The 22694-nt window shown below is 45.1% G+C and overlaps 2 protein-coding genes across 2 annotated transcripts in view; both read right to left on the reverse strand.

The window, feature by feature from the left end:
• The window catches only part of ZDHHC3 (zinc finger DHHC-type palmitoyltransferase 3), a 321718-nt gene that overhangs the window by 274895 nt on the left and 24129 nt on the right, over positions 1 to 22694 (reverse strand). The gene's annotated exons all lie outside the window — the stretch shown is intronic.
• The window catches only part of CDCP1 (CUB domain containing protein 1), a 71718-nt gene that overhangs the window by 37315 nt on the left and 11709 nt on the right, over positions 1 to 22694 (reverse strand). The window contains exon 2 of the mRNA XM_068238283.1: positions 17855 to 18214. Coding sequence (XP_068094384.1) covers positions 17855 to 18214 — 360 coding nt within the window. The remainder of the gene's footprint in view (positions 1 to 17854; positions 18215 to 22694) is intronic.

Raw genomic sequence — 22694 nt, forward strand, 5'->3', positions numbered from 1 at the left:
GTAAGTAGAAAGAATGATTGTTGTGCTGCAGCTGGGACATTGGTAGGGAGAGGTGGCAGGATGTGTTTAGTGCTTCAGAAGTTGCCGGTCATTAGTAGCCATGTTCACTGGCTGCTGTAATACCAGTGTGCCCTAGACTATTGATTATTTAACCTGATCAGAGTAATTAATCAATAATACAGGGCAGTCAGCTGTCAGCACCTGAATCACTGGCTTCTGCAGCAGCAGACTTCTGTAGTGAGCAGAGAAGAAAGCTACAGGCAATTTAGATTAGCTTGATTGCAGGTAATCCTAGCTCTTTTTCCAGCTCCCCTCCCACCCTGTTGTCTTCCCCATGACCCTTTCCAGATTTCAGTGGCTTCTTTTAACAGCATGTCCCTGCTTAACAGCACTGTTGATGTCTGCAGTCCTGGTGAGAGTCCTTCCTGCCATTTCTTCTCTCCCACCAGGCTCTCTGTCTTGTGCCTCTACCTCTTTATTCCTCTACCTCTTTTGTATTCCCCCCTTTTCTAACTGTCCTCAGAGAAGCTTACAATCTAATTTTTCCATAGTCATATTCTAATGTCCTACCATGTTATTGTGTATTTATATAGCACTTTCATCTTCTGCAGCACTTCATACAGTAAAGAGTTTCACAATGGTTAGCTCCGTCCACATCCTGAAGAATTCTTTTCTCCCAAAATCCCCCAAAATTTGCAGAGACACGCTCAGCGCCCCAACCCGTCAAACTTTCCATAAAAAAAAAAAATTGGTTGTTTGGGGAAAGGGGGGGGGGGGGGGGGGGGAACGGTGTCTGCAAATATTCAGCACTGGGTGTCAAATTCCCTAGGCACGCCACTGATTCTACATGTGGTCTTGAACACCATCCCCCCCCCCCCCTGCCCCATGAAAGCGGGCCCTGGCAATTTTTTCCTTCCCTAACCATTGGCGCAAAGCATACTGGGATATTGATGTCATGACTCCACCCCCCCCATGTCCTACTCCCAGCACACACCCACTGTGAAATGTATTCTGATCCAGGCAGGCAGACATCTGAGAAAAAAATTATAGCATGCAGTCTCAGATTTCTTATCTTTATAATCACTCTGCTGGTTTTTCACTTCTTCCCCAAGTGCTGTACTAAAACAAGCCCGACTCTAAAGCTTCGTACACATGCCTGATTTAAGTAGGCCGAGGGGCCAATAACAGCCTCAGCTGACAATCAGGTATGTGTAAGGCATGTGTAAGGCACCAGACAACCCCAATACCGACACAGCAAACAATCCGCACATCTCACCCGCATGACATCACCGCTCTTTGTCCCTCCATGGACCCCCCACCCCCACATAGCAACACATTGCTTAGTTCGCTACACAGCTGACATGCGTGTGTGCAGCCCAGCAGTGTTGCCCAAGGCAATCCCCGAAGGGCAACATCGGTTGGGCATGTGTAAATAGCCCTTATAAATGTCATCAGTCCATCCCATAATCTCTATAGAGGCATTTCACAGGCATATTTGCACTACAGGGAGGGCGCAAGGCTGAAGGGGAGGACACAATGCTGAGGGTGTACTTGCAAGGCATTGGCATGAGGAGAAAATAGAGGTGCTACTACCGATATAAATTGGTATATTGTAGTTTCTAAAACAGACACCTGATGTTAAGTTTGTATGTTCGTCTAACTGTACACAGTGCATGGACTACATAACTATTTCCATAGAACTTTTTTGGACCAGAGGTAATCTTTAAGCTTTTTGTCCCTAGACTTGTGCACAGGTCAAGGGGACATGATCTAGGCATGGAGGAAAAAAAAGGTTTTGCCATCTATTCAGGAAAGGGTTCTTTTACTCTAAGAGTAGTTAAAATGTGTAAAATTTTACCACAGGAAGTAGTTGTGGCAAAATCTATATCTACCTTTAAAGAGAAACCGTGACTGAGAATTGACCTTCATCCCAATCAGTAGCTGATGCCCCCTTTTACATGAGAAATGTATTCCTTTTTACAAACGGATCATCAGGGGGCTCTGTATGGCTGATATTGTGGTGAAACCCCTCCCACAAGAAACTGAGGACCATGGTACTCCTGGCAGTTTCCTGTCTGTGAACCTTGTTGCATTGTAGGAAATAGCTGTTTACAGCTGTTTCCAACTGCCAAAAAAGCAAGCAGCAGCTACATCACCTGCCAGCAGTAAAAATGTCACCATGTGATAAATGTCAGATCGTAAATCAGGGATTTAAAAGATTTTACAATGGGCAAACACTGACTAAATCCTTTATACATAATTATTGTAAAAATGAAGCACTTTTTTATTACATTATTTTCACTGGATTTCCTCTTTAACCACTTCCCGACCGCCCAACGCACAGAGGCGGCCGGGAAGTGGACCCCGCAAGGACTGCCGCATGCACAGAGGCGGCAGTCCTTGTAGGGGCATGGGCGACGCGATCGCGTCATTCGTGACGCGATCGGCCGCCGGGGACTGGCTCCGCCCACCTCACGCTGTAACCCGCCGGCCGTTCGGAAGCGCCGGCGGGTTACTAGCACCCGGATCGCCGCATACAAAGTGTATAATACACTTTGTAATGTATACAAAGTGTATTATACAGGCTGCCTCCTGCCCTGGTGGTCCCAGTGTCTGAGGGACCACCAGGGCAGGCTGCAGCCACCCTAGTCTGCACCCAAGCACACTGATTTCCCCCCCCCTGCCCCCTGATCGCCCACAGCACCCCTCAGAACCCCCCCCCCACCACTGTTTGTACCCAATCACCCCCCTAATCACCCATCAATCACTTCCTGTTACTATCTGTCAACGCTATTTTTTTTTTTTTAGTCCCTAAACTGCCCCCTGCTCCCTCCTGATCACCCCCCACCCCTAAATATTCTCCCCAGACCCCCCCCCCCCTGTGTACTGTATGCATCTATCCCCCTGATCACCTGTCAATCACCTATCAATCACCTGTCAATCACCCATCAATCACCCCCTGTCACTGCCACCCATCAATCAGCCCCTAACCTGCCCCTTGCGGGCAATCTGATCACCCACCCACACCAATAGATCGCCCGCAGATCCGATGTCAGATCACCTCCCAAGTGCACCCTAAACACCCACTAATTACCCATCAATCACCCATCAATCACCCATCAATCACCCCCTATCACCACCTGTCACTGTTACCCATCAGATCAGACCCTAATCTGCCCCTTGCGGGCACCCAATCACCCGCCTACACGCTTAGATTGCCCTCAGACCCCCCCTTATCAATTCGCCAGTGCAATATTTACATCTGTTCTTCCCTGTAATAACCCACTGATCACCTGTCATTCACCCATCAATCACCCCCTGTCACTGCCACCCATCAATCACCCCCTGTCACTGCCACCCACCAATCAGCCCCTAACCTGCCCCTTGCCGGCAATCTGATCACCCACCCACACCAATAGATCGCCCGCAGATCCGACGTCCGATCACCTCCCAAGTGCAGTGTTTACATCGGTTCTCTACCCTAAACACCCACTAATTACCCATCAATCACCCCCTGTCACTGCTACCTATCAGATTAGACCCCCTATCTGCCCCTAGGGAACTCAATCACCCGCCCACATCCTCAGAACGCCCTCAGACCCCAGCCCTGATCACCTCGCCAGTGCACTGCTTGCATCTATTCCCCCCTCTAATCACACCTTGAGACACCCCATCAATCACCTCCTGTCATGCCCTAGCACACCTACCCATCAGATCAGGCCCTAATTTGCACCGTGTGGGCTCCTGATCACTCGGCCAAACACTCAGATCCCCCTCAGACCCCCTTCCGATCACCTCCCCAGTGCATTGATTGCATCTATTTTCCCCTCTAACCACCCCCTGAGACACTCATCAATCACCTCCTGTCTCCCCCCCTAGCACTCCTATCTATCAGATCAGGCCCAATACAACCTGTCATCTAAAAGGCCACCCTGCTTATGACCGGTTCCACAAAATTCGCCCCCTCATAGACCACCTGTCATCAAAATTTGCAGATGCTTATACCCCTGAACAGTCATTTTGAGACATTTGGTTTCCAGACTACTCACGGTTTTGGGCCCGTAAAATGCCAGGGCGGTATAGGAACCCCACAAGTGACCCCATTTTAGAAAAAAAAAAAAGACACCCCAAGGTATTCTGTTAGGTGTATGACAAGTTCATAGAAGATTTTATTTTTTGTCAAAAGTTAGCGGAAATTGATTTTTATTGTTTTTTTTCCACAAAGTGTCATTTTTCACTAACGTGACAAAAAAATAAAATCTTCTATGAACTCGCCATACACCTAACGGAATACCTTCGGGTGTCTTCTTTCTAAAATGGGGTCACTTGTGGGGTTCCTATACTGCCCTGGCATTTTAGGGGCCCTAAACCGTGAGGAGTAGTCTAGAAAACAAATGCCTCAAAATGACCTGTGAATAGGACGTTGGGCCCCTTAGCGCACCTAGGCTGCAAAAAAGTGTCACATATGTGGTACCGCCGTACTCAGGAGAAGTAGTATAATGTGTTTTGGGGTGTATTTTTACACATACCCATGCTGAGTGGGAGAAATCTCTCTGTAAATGGACAATTGTGTGTAAAAAAAAACAACAAACAATTGTCATTTATAGAGACATTTCTCCCACCCAGCATGGGTATGTGTAAAAATACACCCCAAAACACATTATACTACTTCTCTTGAGTACGGCGGTACCACATGTGTGGCACTTTTTTACACCCCAAGTGCACTAAGGGGCCCAAAGTCCAATGAGTACCTTTGGGATTTCACAGGTCATTTTGAGACATTTGGTTTCAAGACTACTCCTCACGGTTTAGGGCCCCTAAAATGCCAGGGCAGTATAGGTACCCCACAAATGAGCCCATTCTAGAAAGAAGACACCCAAAGGTATTCCGTTAGGAGTATGGTGAGTTCATAGAAGATTTTATTTTTTGTCACAAATTAGCGGAAAATGACACTTTGTGAAAAAAAAACAATTAAAATCAATTTCCGCTAACTTGCGACAAAAAATAAAATCTTCTATGAACTCGCCATACTCCTAACGGAATACCTTGGGGTGTCTTCTTTCTAAAATGGGGTCATTAGTGGGGTTCCTATACTGCCCTGGCATTTTAGGGGCCCTAAACCGCGAGGAGTAGTCTTGAAACAAAAATGACCTGTGAGATCCTAAAGGTACTCATTGGACTTTGGGCCCCTTAGCGCAGTTAGGGTGCAAAAAAGTGCCACACATGTGGTATCGCCGTACTCAGGAGAAGTAGTATAATGTGTTTTGGGGTGTATTTTTACACATACCCATGCTGAGTGGGAGAAATCTCTCTGTAAATTGATTTTTTTTTTTTTTTTTTTTTTTACACACAATTGTCCATTTACAGAGAGATTTCTCCCACCCAGCATAAGTATGTGTAAAAATACACCCCAAAACACATTATACTACTTCTCCTGAGTACGGCGATACCACGTGTGGCACTTTTTTGCACCCTAACTGCGCTAAGGGGCCCAAAGTCCAATGAGCACCTTTAGGCTTTACAGGGGTGCTTACAATTTAGCACCTCCCAAAATGTCAGGACAGTAAACACACCCCACAAATGACCCCATTTTGAAAAGTAGACACTTCAAGGTATTCAGAGAGGAGCATAGTGAGTCCGTGGCAGATTTCATTTTTTTTTTTGTCGCAAGTTAGAAGAAATGGAAACTTTTTTTTTTTTTTTGTCACAAAGTGTCATTTTCCGCTTACTTGTGACAAAAAATAATATTTTCTATGAACTCACTATGCCTCTCAGTGAATACTTTGGGATGTCTTCTTTCCAAAATGGGGTCATTTGGGGGGTATTTATACTATCCTGGAATTCTAGCCACTCATGAAACATGTCAGGTGGTCAGAAAAGGCAGAGATGCTGGAAAATGGGAAAATTCACTTTTTGCACCATAGTTTGTAAACGCTATAACTTTTACCCAAACCAATAAATATAGGCTGAATGGGTTTTTTTTTAATCAAAAACATGTTTGTCCACATTTTTCGCGCTGCATGTATACAGAAATTTTACTTTATTTGAAAAATGTCAGCACAGAAAGTAAAAAAAAACATTTTTTTGCCAAAATTCATGTCTTTTTTGATGAATATAATAAAAAGTAAAAATCGCAGCAGCAATCAAATAGCACCAAAAGAAAGCTGTATTAGTGACAAGAAAAGGAGCCAAAATTCATTTAGGTGGTAGGTTGTATGAGCGAGCAATAAACCGTGAAAGCTGCAGTGGTCTGAATGGAAAAAAAGTGCCTGGTCCTTAAGGGGGGTAAAGCCCACGGTCCTCAAGTGGTTAAAGGAGGCTTGGATGATTCCTTTGCATTGAAGAACACCCACAGCTATAAATACTACAAGGTAACTCCCAAGCAGTGTTGTGACGTAAAGTTGGGAAAAAAGTTTTGAATCAGGATACCATTTATTGACTTAGAAGAAAAGGAGTAAGAAAAGGAGTAAGCTTTCGGCCATGAAGCCTTCCTCAGACTTGATTGCAACCACAGAACAATACTCCACTGTAAAGTAGGGAAGAAATTCTTTCCCTTTAGGGCCCTTCTGAACTAGTAGAGTTTTGTGATCAGATTCTGATCATAACACGCTACATACTTAAAAAACAAATGGAATCTGTGGCAAAGGCTTCCAATAGTGCAATGGGTTTGCAATGCGATTTTACTACATCGCAAATCACAGTCCTGCATTTTTATGCAATTGAGTTCCTATACATAGTTTAGAAGCACAGGGGAAAAAAATAGCATAGCAATCATGCCACTATGCAATTTTTCTGCAATCTGGCCTTTCAAAATATTTTCCCGCTTTTTTTCTCCCATCAGAAATTGCAAATGCACTGCAACAACACTGTACAATAGATCAGCCAAAAATCACAGCCGAATCTCTGTAGTAGGAAAAGAGAGATTGTGCTCCTTAGTGGAAAAAGATTCTTAAAAGGTTAAATGGCCAAACCTTGTACAGTTTGTCAGAAAGAAATCAGAAAAACTTTATTTCGCCAAGCATGACTGGGTCATGCCCGGAATTGTTTTTGGCACAGTACATACATCAGGCTCAGAGAGAAGATAGAGACACAGATAAAGACATAGGCCTCAATTCACTAAGATCATGCTAGAGATAATAAGGCAAGAGAAAACTTACCTCCACACGTGAGAGAGTTATCTTACCTCTTCATTCCTTAACCACCCTGGCGTTCTATTAAGATCGCCAGGGCAGCTGCATGAGGGTTTTTTTAAAATAAAAAAAAAACTATTTCATGCAGCCAACTGAAAGTTGGCTGCATGAAAGCCCACTAGATGGCGCTCTGGAGGCGTTCTTCTGATCGCCTCCGGCGGCCAAAAGTAACACGGAAGGCCGCAATGAGCGGCCTTCCGTGTTTTGTTTACTTCGTCGCCATGGCGACGAGCGGAGTGACGTCATGGACGTCAGCCGACGTCCTGACGTCTGCCGCCTCCGATCCAGCCCTTAGCGCTGGCCGGAACTATTTGTTCCGGCTGCGCAGGGCTCAGGCGGCTGGGGGGACCCTCTTTCGCCGCTGCTCAAGGCGGATCGCCGCAGAGCGGCGGCGATCGGGCAGCACACGCGGCTGGCAAAGTGCCGGCTGCGTGTGCTGCTCTTTATTTGATCAAAATCGGCCCAGCAGGGCCTGAGCGGCACCCTCTGGCGGTAATGGACGAGCTGAGCTCGTCCATACCGCTAAGGTGGTTAAGTTACCTCCTCTGTAGTTAATTTACCTCCTCTGTAGTTAATTTACCTCCTCTGTAGTTATTTTCACATGCAGCTAATTAACAGCCTGTCTAACTCTGGAGTTATTTTAAGGATTGGAGAGTTAATTTAAAGACAGAAGAGTTAACTTTAGGCTTGCCTGAGGTAAAATGTTTCCTGAATACTACATGCCTTATCACCATGGTAAAATTTCTAGATGAGTTATTAAAGACAGGAGATAAGTTTAGTGAATTGAGGCCATAGATAGCAGCGAGCCGTAGGCACAAGATAGCATTATATTTTGTTGCATTCCACTATGCATTTCTCTGTACATTGCACTATACTGCCCCGCAGCTCGTTGGCGCTTGCATTGATGGAAGTATGTGGAGGGAGTTCAGGAGGCTGACCGCCGAGGGGAAGAAAGAGTTCCGATGTCTCGTGGTCTTTGTGGAGATGGCCCGAAGCCTCCGGCCCAATGGCAGCAGGCTGAAGTAGCGGTGGCCTGGGTGAGAGGGATCATTTGCAATCCTCAAAACCCTGGATTTCAGTCTGTTGTTGTGTAGCAGGTCAAGAGAGGGGAGGGGGCAGCCTACGATCCTCTCCGCTGACCTGATGACCCTCTGAAGTTTGTCCTTGTCACTGGCGGTGGCCCCAGCATACCAGACCAAGATGGAGAAGCAGAGGACTGACTCGATAGTGGCAGTGTAGAAGCTGGTTGTCTTCCCCTGGATCAACTGCAATATGTGTGGGTACATGGCAGAAACCTACCCCATTTATATTCTGGTTGAACTTGGATGAATGTCCTTTTTCAACCACACTGACTATGGGGCTCATGCACAACAGTGTGGTAAAGTTGACGTGCGCAGAGAGAACACTGCAATTTCCCCATTGCCTACACTGGGGGAGCACAGCACGTGAACATGCAGAGCTCTCCTGGAATTAGCAAAAGTAAAATTGCCAAACGCTCCCTGCGCACAGCAACTTTACCGCATTGTTGTGCATCAAGCCCTAAGTAACTATATTTTGCAAAATTCCTGAAGACTGTCCACTTTAATCAGTACCATGAAGGAAAAATACATTTTTAGGCACAACAGCCTCAGCCGTTCTGAGCACTAAACTGAACTTTGCCCTCATTCTACAGGACGTCTCAGAGGATCACACTAACGGCCATCTGTACATTTGAAAATTGCAGTTGTGTATATTTGAAAGTTTTCTGTTCTTTCACAATATGTGGTCATTAAGTCTTACATATTAGGAACACTCAGAAATATAAACTAATATGGTCCATTAAACATGCTTTAACCAGCCTGGCGTTCTAGTAAGATCGCCAGGCTGGCGACCAGACGGTTTTTTTTTTAATAAAAAAAAAACAAAAAAAAACGCATGCAGCCAACTGAAAGTTGGCTGCATGAAAGCCCACTAGAGGGCGCTCCTAATGCGTACTTCTGATCGCCTCCGGCGATCAGAAGTAACAAGAAAGGCCGCGATGAGCGGCCCTTCTTGTTTGGCTTTCTTCGTCGCCATGGCAACGAGCGGAGTCAGCCGCCTCCGATCCAGCCCTTAGCGCTGGCCGGAACGGTTTGGTCCGGCTGCGCTGGGCTCGGGCGGCTGGGGAGACCCTCTTTTTTGCCGCTGCACATCGCCGCGCTGAGGCGGCGATCAGGTAGCACACGCGGCTGTCAAAGTGCCAGATGCGTGTGCTCCTTTTTATTTGATGAGAATCGGCTCAGCAGGGCCTGAGCGGCAGCCTCCGGCGGTAATGGACGAGCTGGGCTCGTCCATATCGCCAGGCTGGTTAAAGTGTACCCGAGGTGATGTGACAGAATGAGATATGCTTGGCACTGCACATGTCTATTAATACCTAGGTTGTGTTCCTTTTCTTCTTTTTAAGACTGAAAGAGTTAAAAGTTGTGCAAGTGACAGTTTCTATCCAGTAAGGACCTAGACGGATTATATAGTGTAACCCTCACTCATAAGGAATTACATCTATAAAACTCTTGCCTGAAAGAACAGCTTCTGAGCACAGAGGACAGATAGCGGTCAATAGCTCATATATTCTAGCTATGGGACATAGACCATGAAAAACTGTATCATCCATGAAACAATATAACATTAAGCCTACTTTCTTAGCCCTTGAAAACAACCCCCCCCCCCCCCCCCCAAAAAAAAAAAAACACAGACACTAATTTTGTGGAGGATAGATACAATTGTTTATCTCATCAGTGGTGGCTTACCCTCTGACTATGGATGATCAATGAGATGCAAATTCTTCTAAAAGTATGCAAAATGTATGCAGTTTGAAAATGGACCAATCAATTTAAACCCAGGTTTAAATTGATTGGTCCATTTTTCAAGCTGCATATATTTGCATAAAAATTTGCATCCACTCGGAAGAATTTGCATATCTTTGATCATCCCTACCGCTGACATTATAGAGACAGAACTGTCTAGGAGGAAGACAAGTTACATGTGTCCTTGGTGGATCCTGGAGAGGTGAATCACTTCAACCCTCCTCTGCGTACTCTGCATGGGGGGTGGGGAGACTGGAAATCTGTCCAATCTTTACTGGCGGGGAAAGATCTTCTGCCAAACTTTACTGGGAGAAATTATCTGGCTACCAATACTGGAGGGGTGGTGGTCCGAGGACCACCATTTCCTGTCTGGGCATGTGCAGTTCCTAAAATCTGCAACTGCCTATGCACGGATTTCTCACAAGAGTGTAATCAAGGAGGTGTGTGGCCATGCTGTGCATGCGCAGTAGCTTGCGACTGTACTCAATCACAGACATTATTTGGGGGGATAGCAGCACCAGGGCAGCCATCCGGGGGGGGGGGGGGGGGAAGTTGGGACAACTGACACTGCAGTGAGGGGCGCAAGGCTTCTGGGGTCCCTGGGCCCCCCAAAGTGCTCGAAAGGCCACATGTACTGGCTGTGGGTCTGTGGCTCACTAACCAGCACACTGCGTTCCAGCACTGAGAGAAGAGTGACATCAGCGTTTGAACGTGGGGAGCAGTATGATCTATACTGGGGCAACACCTATTTCTGGCTACAGGCTACCTATACTGGGGCACCACCTATACTTGGCTACCTATACTGGGGCACCACCTATACTTGGCTACCTATACTGAGGGCACCAACTTTACCTGGCTAGCTATAGTTGGGCACCACCTATACTTGGCTACTTCTACTGGGGTGCCTATAGCTTGCTACCTATACTGGGGGCACCTATACCTGGCTACCTATACTGGGGCTGGAACCACCTATACCTAGCTAGCTATACTGGGGCACCACCTATGCCTGGATACCTATACTGGGGGCACCTATACCTGGCTAGGGTAGGGGAACAAGCTAATACAGAAGGGGACAAGAGATAACACAGGGGGACAAAAGAGGCACAGGGAGAAAAGAGATGAGATGGGAACATGAGGTCACACAGAGGGACACAAAAGAGGCACAAACTGAGGTGAGACGGGGGGTGGGGTGGGGGGGGGACAAAAGAGGCACAGGAAGAAAAGAGGGGGACAAAAGAATGGATAAAGGTTAAGAACGGACCTACAAGTCCCTATCTAATTTGTTAACCGGGGACTACCCGTATTTTGCTAGTATTTGGCTCCACCCTCAACATGCCATGGCCACGCCCACTTTCTGCAGCATCATCGATGTGCATGTAGCTTTCTTCAGTGTCGGAGGCATGCACATTTTTCGCCGCAGCACACTTCATGCACGGACATGGGGGTGGGATGGCTAGTGGGCGGGCACAGCAACCAGTGGGTGGGCCCAAGAAGGAGGGGCCAGGTCTGATCATGTGTGAGGGGCCCCAAAATTTCTGATGGCGGCACAGAGGACCTGATAGACAGCAGGGGGTTGGAAGAAGCCCTAAGTAAATGTTAACCTTTTTCTCCAATTTAAGATATACATTAAGTGATGGGACAGTTTCATAGTTTTCTGTTTGAATAAAATGTTGGGTTTTTTGTGTAACAAACAATTCCATCTGGACAGTGTTATTACCTCTATGGTTATTTAAAATTAAATTTGTTTACCTGACTACCAATCCTGGCCACTTTGTATACCTTAGAACAGGGGTGCCCACACTTTTTTCGGCCCGCGAGCTACTTTAAAGTTCGCCAAGGCCAGGAGATCTGACATTTTAAATGCGCCCGCACCCCTCTCGCCCCCCCAGGGCACATATACCTGGTTAGCCAGGTATATGTGCCCTTAGAATAGGCTAGCCAGGTATATGTGCCCTTAGAATAGGCTAGCCAGGTACATGTGCCCTTAGAATAGGTTAGCCAGGTATATGTGCCCTTAGAATAGGTTAGCCAGGTATAAGTGCCCTTAGAATAGGTTAGCCAGGTATATGTGCCCTTTGTATAGGCTAGCCAGGTATGTGCCCTTTGTATAGGTTAGGCAGGTATATGTGCCCTTAGAATAGGTTAGCCAGGTATATGTGCCCTTAGAATAGGTTAGCCAGGTATATGTGCCCTTAGAATAGGTTAGCCAGGTATATGTGCCCTTTGTATAGGTTAGCCAGGTACATGTGCCCTTTGTATAGGTTAGCCAGGTATATGTGCCCTTTGTATAGGCTAGCCAGGTATGTGCCCTTTGTATAGGTTAGGCAGGTACATGTGCCCTTAGAATAGGTTAGCCAGGTATATGTGCCCTTAGAATAGGTTAGCCAGGTATATGTGCCCTTAGAATAGGTTAGCCAGGTATATGTGCCCTTTGTATAGGTTAGCCAGGTACATGTGCCCTTTGTATAGGTTAGCCAGGTATATGTGCCCTTTGTATAGGCTAGCCAGGTATGTGCCCTTTGTATAGGCTAGCCAGGTATGTGCCCTTTGTATAGGTTAGCCAGGTATGTGCCCTTTGTATAGGCTAGCCAGGTATGTGCCCTTTGTATAGGCTAGCCAGGTATGTGCCCTTTGTATAGGCTAGCCAGGTATGTGCCCTTTGTATAGGTTAGCCAGGTATATGTGCCCTTAGAATAGGTTAGCCAGGTACATGTGCCCTTTGTATAGGTTAGCCAGGTATATGTGCCCTTTGTATAGGCTAGCCAGGTATGTGCCCTTTGTATAGGCTAGCCAGGTATGTGCCCTTTGTATAGGCTAGCCAGGTATGTGCCCTTTGTATAGGTTAGCCAGGTATGTGCCCTTTGTATAGGTTAGCCAGGTATATGTGCCCTTAGAATAGGTTAGCCAGGTATATGTGCCCTTAGAATAGGTTAGCCAGGTATATGTGCCCTTAGAATAGGTTAGCCAGGTATATGTGCCCTTAGAATAGGTTAGCCAGGTATAAGTGCCCTTAGAATAGGTTAGCCAGGTATAAGTGCCCTTTGTATAGGTTAGCCAGGTATATGTGCCCTTTGTATAGGTTAGCCAGGTATATGTGCCCTTTGTATAGGTTAGCCAGGTATATGTGCCCTTTGTATAGGTTAGCCAGGTATATGTGCCCTTAGAATAGGTTAGCCAGGTATATGTGCCCTTTGTATAGGTTAGCCAGGTATATGTGCTCTTTGTATAGGTTAGCCAGGTACATGTGCCCTTAGAATAGGTTAGCCAGGTATAGGTGCCCTTAGAATAGGTTAGCCAGGTATATGTGCCCTTTGTATAGGTTAGCCAGGTATATGTGCCCTTTGTATAGGTTACGCACGCAACTTACCTCCCTTCAGCTCCAGTGGTGGCCTCCTGGTCTTCACCCCCTCAGTCGCAGCTGCCTGCAGGGCAGATAAGCCATTTCGGCGGCTGAGGGAGGCTCCGGCGGGCTGCGTGTGCTCAGGAGGAACTTTTGTCTCCAGCGCCACGCCCCCAGCCATGACAATGCGTCATAGCAGAGCCGCCCCTGGCCTCTCAGCTGTGCCTCTCTCCCCGCGAGATCAGCGGCCAGCAGCAGAATCTGACAGGACGCGGCCAATAGCCCGCGTTCTAGAGCTGCTGGCCGCACAATTCAATGGGACGCGGCCATAAGGCCGCGATCTACCAATCAGGCAGTCGCGATCTACCGGTAGATCGCGATCGACCTATTGGGCAGCCCTGCCTTAGAATCATGCTAAACAGCAATACACAAATGATGAAACATTTCCGTTATTATTTTTAGACATTACCAACAATGTACACCTATATAAACCTTTCTGTACTTACCAAGAATGAGGTGTGTGTCATCCAAGAGGCAGCATCAACATAAACAACACTAGATCATAAAAAGCAACCACTCCCTAACCTACTAAGCAGGAAAACATATTATGCAATTACAAGAGGTGCACACTGTAGCAAGGCACTGAGAAACCAATGTATGAACTATATAGCAGCTTTGTAGGATACCCCAGTCTACTAAATAGCAAAACTCCTTGCAATAGCAAAATCAAGCACAGTTCTAAACACACCTTCTCTTATTATAGCGTAGTAAACATTTTATTGCCAAACAAGCCTACTGCAGCTAAAAATAAAAAATATAGATTCAAATTTTGTGCTTGTATGTATATTAATACCCTGACTATTAGTGTATTTAACAAATCAGCACAATGAGTATATCTATCTTGGTGGTAGATGGGGGAGAGGATAGAAGGGGTGGCCATTGGGTGGTGGATTGTTTCTAGTTTTGTACCATGTGTTGTACTATGAGTCTTTTTTTTGTGTGTGGACTCACCTGTGAGTGAGTCAATGTTTGGTTAACTTGTCATGTTAATAAAATTCAATAAAAAGAATTTATAAAAAAATTTTTTGCACCTGTAGACTGAAGGTGTGCCAATGAAGGAGTTAACAGTGTGCCTTGCAGAACTAGCTGCTGCTGCTCCTGCTTTGGAAGTCTGCCCTGAAGGCCAAGTTTCTGGGCATCTGACCAGGTACTTCAAAAATGAAGCTTTTGATTCTCACAAACTGAAGAGCTCATACACAGATAAAAACATGCCCTAATATAGATTGCCTACACTTTGAGAAACTGGATAAAATGATGGTATTGTTCCCATTGATGGGATGGTAGAGAGCTCTGACTTATTTTAAACTAAAATACCTATAGATACATACAGACTTAAGTTACAGTTCTTCCCTTGCTCAGCCAATTTCTGCACATTTACAACACAGATAATCAGATCTCCAATTGCAAAATAAAAGAATATATGCTCAGTGCATATAGAAGTCAGACACCACATCTCCAGACACCATACTTAATCTGTGTTATTAATAAATATCTACTAATTATCTACTACTAATTTATTAATAAATAAATGAAAGAGTACTGGACCCAGTTCACCAATTCCCAGGATGTTAACGCTTAACCTTGTAATTTCATCTTTGATCACATCCAACTTTACTTGATTCATAGATCACTGTAGTCAGGGGTGCCTCTAGCCATTTTGTCACTCCAGGCGAGAAAGCCTGTGATGGCAGTGCGCCAGGCTACCGCCTAGTCCGCCTGGTGCACCAGGCAACTGTGAGTTAAATAATAAATTGACTTTTGCAGCATCGGACTGAACGTTTGATATTTCTGAGCACTTCAGCATTTGGATGTCCTCTTGGCTTTAATCCATCAGCATCATTCAATCAATCAGCCCTTCTTCTTCTTGAACTTGTTTTCTGCTCTTCCCTAGTAGCTTGTTGGGCAACTTCAGACCTGGGGGACTCATCTTTGGATGCCATATCAACATAACTCTGGTTGCTTTTGTTCAAATGGTTTTCTGGCAAAAAAGAACTGGAGTGGGCTGCCAGGACCTACTCCAGGGATCGTATTTAATCTGAAATCTCTGCAATGATCTGCTAGTCTTGGGTTGCACTACACAATATAGCTAGGATTTACGCCACCCGCTGTTTCCGCTCCCGATGCGATCGTGCGCACCCGATTGGGGAGATTAAGCCGTCATATGAGAGCTGACATCTCCCCTCACTGGCCAGGAGCCATCGTGTATGTCATCTGCTGCAATGAACCATCTGCAAAGAGATGTGGAAAAAGTAGAAGTAACAGATTTATTCTTTCTAGGATCAAAGATCTCTGCAGATGCTGACTGCAGCCATGAGATGAACAGAAGCTTATTGCTTGGAAAGAAATCTATGGCAAGTTCGGACAAGATAAGATAAAGAGGATGAGCACCCAGTATCAAACCCTGTTCGACCCCACTGTTAACCCACCCATTTTGAATATGATCCATTGTCTACAACTCTTTGCTTTCTGTCCTTTAAAAAGATCTTTATCCATGATTGCAAATATTTACATAAAAACACAAAGTAGTCCTAAAAAAAAAATATATATGCATCAAGGTATTATTGAGATAAACACTCATAATAGGGTGCTGCTGTCTTAAACAATGGTTAGCCAAACCATTAGCTAGCAAGCTGCAGCTAAACTGCACTGCTCTTTCTAACAGAGCAGAAATACCATACATCCACATAGATGCAAAAGTAATGCTTGAGTAAATCATATTTGCATTTTGTACTACTCTGTTAGCCTCTGGTAAGAATGAAGCCAAAAACCATAGTTCAGGCCTTTAAAAAGCCAAAAAGGTAGAGGAAACTAGATGTGTTATGTAATCAATGTGTTCGCATGCCCCCACTTAGCCCAAACCTTTTTAGTAAATGGGTGGAAAACTGGGACCGTCCCTGTTCTTCTGGCCTTCAAAAGGAGAAGTCAAACATCAGACAGATGGCAACAAGCTGACACAAGGAGGAAGCTAACCGTTATTGCTGAAGCTCCCTTCGACAGTGCCAAGTGACTAACTACATAACTGAACTTGCTACAGTAACCTGAACTGCGATTTCAGTCCTTTGGGAGAAAAGTACAAATTATGCTGATGTTGTTGACTGTGTGAACCCCAACACAAAGGCAAAGCAAAGGCAAAAAGAAAAACAAAGTAAACCTGAACCAAAATTAAATGTAAAAGAACATCTAAAAGTCTTTATGCTGCTTACGGTCTTCAGGCTCCCTCCAGTTTCCTGTGCTTGGCCTTTTTAATAATCAATTGGTTCTTTAGTCAAATCCTAACCAAGGAAGTGCCCATGACCATGCAGGAATCCTTGTGAACTAGGTATGCACGAGTTCTGAATAGCACATGCCCAGTAAAAAGAAGCACCCGTGTGCAAATAAATGGGGAAGTCAGAAAAAACTTAGGTCTACAAAAGGTTAATATTCCATTATTTTAAAAGAGATTCTACGATTAGTCATTACAAATCGCACTGTGTATCCTACCAGATATCGAGCTTCTCAGCAGAAAATGAGATTAGAATACCAGTCAAAATTTTAGCTTTGGATAGAAAATTCCTTTTTCCTTTCCTTTTTTTTGTATAGCGCCTTTCTCCTGTCGGACTCAAAGCGCTTGCGAGGCAGCCACTAGAGCGCACTCAGTAGGCAGTAGCAGTGTTAGGGAGTCTTGCCCAATGAACTCCTTTCTGAATAGGTGCTGGCTTACTGAGTAGGAAGAGCCAGGATTTGAACCCAGGACTCCTACATCAGAGGCAGAGCCCTTAACCATTACACTATCCAGCCATCCAGAAAAGGAAAACAATTTTGTAATTTTGCATTCCCATTGGACAGTTTAATCCTTTGTTATATGTAAGAAAAAGAACCATAGACAAGCAAACAGCAGTTAAATAAAAAACCCTTTAGTGATTGTAGGCCTTCCCCACACTACTAAGCAAAGAGGCAGTGGCGTAGCAATAGGGGTTGCAGAGGTAGCGACTGCATCTGGGCCCTTGGGCCAGAGTGGCTCCATGGGGCTCTTCCTCAACCAAAGTTTTAGTTGTTTATTGATCCCGTGGTGGTAATATTCACTAGTAGTAATCATTAACAAACTGTTCCCAATCCCCTTCTTGCACCTCTAATACTGTGGATTACCTTGGCAGGTTTTGGTGTGCCATATTAATTGTTATATATCGAGTGCTTGGGGGGCCCCAATGTAAAAAACTTGCACCGGGGCTCACAGCTCCTTAGCTACACCACTGCAAAGAAGTTTATTGCCATCTGTGTCCCATTAGTAAAAATATATTAACGGTCACTAGCAGCAACAGGGCAGTAAACAGTAAAACTCAGAAGCACAAAGCAAAAAAAACAAAAACAAAAAAACAAAAAACAAAACAAAAACTTGGTTGGAGTTCCAATGAAACACAAGTCAGGGAAAAATACATAATAAAATGAATTAAAGATACACATACTTTTGATGGAGGACCTGTTTGCAACAGCAAATATGGGGTCTTGTATGGTTTGATCCCAAGGCAGACTTAAAGCAACAACACCTCTCTCGAGGACTTTTATCCGAGTAACTGCTCCGTTTCTGCAAAAGGTTCCAAGATTGATGGATGAGCCACTTGTGAAAGTGCTGATATTGAAATATATTCGGTCTGAGCAAGTCTCTGAAGCATCGATCTGTCGCAGCCATGGATTAGTGAAGGCAAGTATAAGGCCTTTGCTCTTCAAGGCTGATATCTGCCAAATAAAAGTCCGATTTAAGCCAACAACCGGTAAGCTTGAAGGTAACTGGCTAACATTTAAGGGGCAAGTACCCAAGTCACAATCTAGAAAAAACAAAAACAAAGATCAATAAATATACAGTATTGTTCATTTGTACATGTTACACAAACTAAAAGTCCACATCACACAATAAAAAAAAAAGACTTGCCCTACTGTAAAGAAACATTTTTCAATTTCCCTACATAAAAGAAGTTACAAAATGTTAGTCCTTTAAAAGTCCGTAGACATATTAAAATTACCACACTCCACCACCACCTAACTAAGTCATACCACTTCCATGCCCAGTTACAGAATGTCTGTCGCTTAACTGAACAGAGTGCACATTGTTTCTATGTGAAACCTCCTTCAAATTATCTGAAGAGATGCTCTTTAACATGCTGCATTATTATTACTATGATTAGAACATTATAGAGGCTGTGGAAAAAAGTCACACACACACACTTAACAGGTGGGGCGGTATATTAAAATGCACAGTGAACTGCAAAGATTGAAAACACAGATATAACATTTTCATGAACTAATATTAGAACTTTGAAAACTCAGAAAACAAATCAATCATAGTTCTAACACACTGTGTAAGAATAAGCAAGGAAACTGCAAGGTATAATGCCTGATGTAGGAGGCAAAAAAACAACAAAAAAATAATTTTACAACAAAGGGTCACCATCATAAAAATACTAAAATCCAACATGTTGTATCCCCAACGACACCAGAGCATGCCTGATCACAATGCTCTTTTCAGTACCCCGCCTGCTTCACCGTGCTCCAATCATCACCCCTCTGCCTCCCTCCATAGCCACAGAATGCAGCCCTATGTACTGGTTTAGCGCATCTAACCACTCATGCTCTTCTGTTCAATTGGGACCCTGGCTTGTGACCGACTCTTCTCTGCTAGTCCTGACCCAAGCTTGCAACCCCAGTTATTGCTGGATATTAGCCAGTTCTGGTCATAGCTTCTGACCTAAACAATGATCTATCAATGTGTTCTCCACATCGCACTGTCATTTGTACGCCATCATCGGTGGGACAATGTAAGTAGAATGTGGGCCCCTTTCACACAAGTCTACGGACCAAATAACTTCTATTTCTCCAGAAGAAAAGAGTCTTCTAGTCAGAGACACAGGTATGCTATTCTTCTCATGATGGGTACCAATTGTAGAACAGGGACTAGAGGAAGAAAAGAGAACATGCTCCCCGTGTTTAAAATATCAGTGAATTTATCACCCAATGCTTAATGCAGCTGACCTTGGGTTGTTGCCAATTGTCCCACAGAATGAGCAACAGGTTTGTAATGCAGTGGATCTGCTTGCCATAAATATCCAGGACAACACCTGTTAGGGATACATGGGGTCAACCTGCTGATCACAAAAAGCACTTTGGTGCAAGCCACTGTAATAATCACAGGCTTCTCCAATTGAAGAGAACCCGATGGTTAGAATACGTTTTTTTTTTAATTCTATTATAGGACACTAGGCGTTTCGCAAAGATCATCCTTTCTTCAAAGGTAAAAGTAATGGGACAACAACCATGCTAACTACCTGGTAGAAACTTGCAGGAAAGCAGTGAGCTGCTCAATAGGGGTAGCAGACCATTAACCCTTGTGGGACACTGTGGTAAAGACCAGTGGCTGCTAGAGTGGCAATGAGAATCAGAATCAGAATCATTTATTTCGCCAAGCATGAGCAATCATGCCCGGAATTATTTTTGGCACATACATATAGCTCAGGAAGAAGACAGAGAAGAGTGCATAGCAGCAGAGATAGATTGCATTACATTTGCATACAATTTGCGTCAGAAAAATTACATACATCCATCACATACATCACAGTTCATTTGTGGCCTTGAGCTGACCAGCGGTTAGCCTTGTTGGCCTTATGAGGTTGTTGCTTCAGTTGACCGAACGGGAGTGGCGCAGCCTGCCCCCCCGCTTGTTTGGTCTTGCACAGATGGAAGTATGTGGAGTGAGTTCAAGTGGCTGACAGCCGATGGGAAAAAGGAGTTCCTATGTCTCGCAGTCTTTGTGGGGATGGCCCGAAGTCTTCGGCCCAGAGGGAGCAAACTGAAGTAACGGTGGCCTGGGTGCGAGGGGTCATTGGCAATCCTCAATGCCCTGGATTTAAGTCTCTTGTTGTGAAGTAGTGCAAGTGAGTGGAGGGGGCACCCGATGATCCTCTCCGCCGACCTGATGACCCTCTGTAGTTTGAGCTTGTCGCTGGCAGTGGCGCCAGCATACCAGACCAGGATGGAAGAGCAGAGGATTGACTCGATGGTGGCGGAGATGTTAACAATTGATACAGATTTTTTGCAAATGTATGCATCCTGTAAATGGACCAAATACAGCAGCATTTACAATTTACCATTTACAATCTGCATAAAAAGTGCCCAAAATTAACAAAGATGCTAGTGGTTACCTAGGAGAGCCCTTATCAACCATTAGTACCACTGGAGTGTGCCGTCACTTTAACATTGCAATGTCATGACCGCCATTTCCCTTGCCTTATCAACTGTCCAGTATTAAGTTGAAGGAGATATAAAAAAAAAAAAAAAAAAAACCTTACCACCTATTGTACATTTGAATACTGTATATACTCACGTATAAGCCTAATTTTTCAGCATAAAAAATGTGCTGAAAAGCTACCCCCTCGGCTTATATGTGAGTCAGTGGAGCAAAACAGATGGTGGCGCAGGTTTTGTTCATGGCAGAGAAGCATAAGGATTGTGCACTAGTGCTCCTGCTCTTACCAGCTTGCGCCCTGCTGTATCCGTGCCCTTCATCCCCTACAACATGGTGTGCTGCTCAAAACTACCTGTGTCCCATGGCTTGTGGAGCGGAGCATGCAAGCAAGGTGTCAGTGTAATGATCGGGAATTCTTCCTGTGTGGCAATCGCTGTGTCTCATATCTATGATGCCATCTAGTGGCTTCTTGAGACACAGCTGTATCATCCTTGGGGCACATCTGGCTATGGGTAGGGGGGCTGACTTGTATTGGGGGAACATCTGGCTACTGTGGAGGGGGCTTATGCATGAGTCAATCACTTTTCCTGGTTTCTGCGGGAAAAGTGGGTCCCTTTGGCTTATACACAGGTCGGCTTAAATGAGAGTATATACGGTACTTAAAAACTTCCTTTTCTTAATCTATTTAATATTTTTTTTTCCAGCTGGTTGGTCTAAGACAGTGGTTCCCAACCTTTTCCAGGTGGTGACACATCACGCCAAACATTCAAATATCCGTGACACGTCACATCACACCAAACAGTCAGATATACATGACATCACGTATGATAGAAAAGAGAAAAGAGGGGTTCAGTAACAATCTGCTGATGCTGCAGGCACAATAAGGGGCTCAGTAACAATCTACTGCTCAGGGACACTATGCTGCTACCAATGGACAATATGCTGCTGCTGGCACAATAAGGGACAGAAGGTGGTACAGGGAAACTATGCTGCTGCTGGTACAATGAGGGACAGAAGGTGGTACAGGGACCATATGCTGCTGCCAAGGGACAATATGCAGCTGCTACTGGCACAATAAGAGAGAAGGTGGTAGAGGGACAATATGCTGCTGCCAAGTGACAATATGCTACTGCTGCTGGCACAATAAGGAACAATATGCTACTGCTGGCACAACAAGGGACAATATGCAGCTGCTACTGGCACAATAAGGGACATAAGGTGGTACAGGGACAATATGCTGCTGCCAAGGGACAATATGCTGCTGGCACAACAAGGAAAAACATGCTGCTGCTGCTGGTACAATAAGGGACAGAAGGTGGTACAGAGACAATATGCCGTTGCCAAGGGACAATATGCTACTGCTGCTGGCACAATAAGGAACAATATGCTACTGCTGGCACAACAAGGGACAATATGCAGCTGCTACTGGCACAATAAGGGACAGAAGGTGGTACAGGGACGATATGCTGCTGCTGCCGCCAAGTGCACAGATGCCTTTGCTCCCTCACAATCACAAAATGCTGGCCACAGGAAGAAGTCACACCCTTATGTGTAAAGGGTGTGAACTTCTAACTCCCCCCTCCATAGTCACCACTCTGCCCCTTCTCATCCTCCCTGAGCCACGCACTCCCACTGTGGCTCCGTCCTCTATGATCTGCCTCTGCCTGTAGTTAGTGCAAGGCTACAAGAAAATGTCTGCAAACGCGAACGGCAGCAGCCGCCATTTTCCTTTAGCCCTGCTTTATAATGAGGAGGAGGATCTGCAGGGCTTATGTAAGAAAAACAAAGTTCTGATGCTGTGAAACTGTTAAACACCAAGCCTTTTCAGTGCTGCTGAGTAGCTTTTAAGTCTGGAAGTTACCTTTAAGGCCAGTCTACACTGGCATCGTTGATACAATGCGATCGCCACGGCGCCTCGCAAGCCGCCGCATGTACTTCTGGGTGTCCATATGCGACGTCATGCAGCTTCCGCCGCCGGCTATGGTATTGGATGCGTGCTGCTAAAAACTGCAGCATGCTATCTATAATTTCCCCTGCGTCTGATCGCATTGCATCACGTTCGGTAATTT

The sequence above is a fragment of the Hyperolius riggenbachi genome, chromosome 5 (genome assembly GCF_040937935.1).
Source record: "Hyperolius riggenbachi isolate aHypRig1 chromosome 5, aHypRig1.pri, whole genome shotgun sequence".
NCBI classification, from domain to species: Eukaryota; Metazoa; Chordata; class Amphibia; order Anura; family Hyperoliidae; genus Hyperolius; species Hyperolius riggenbachi.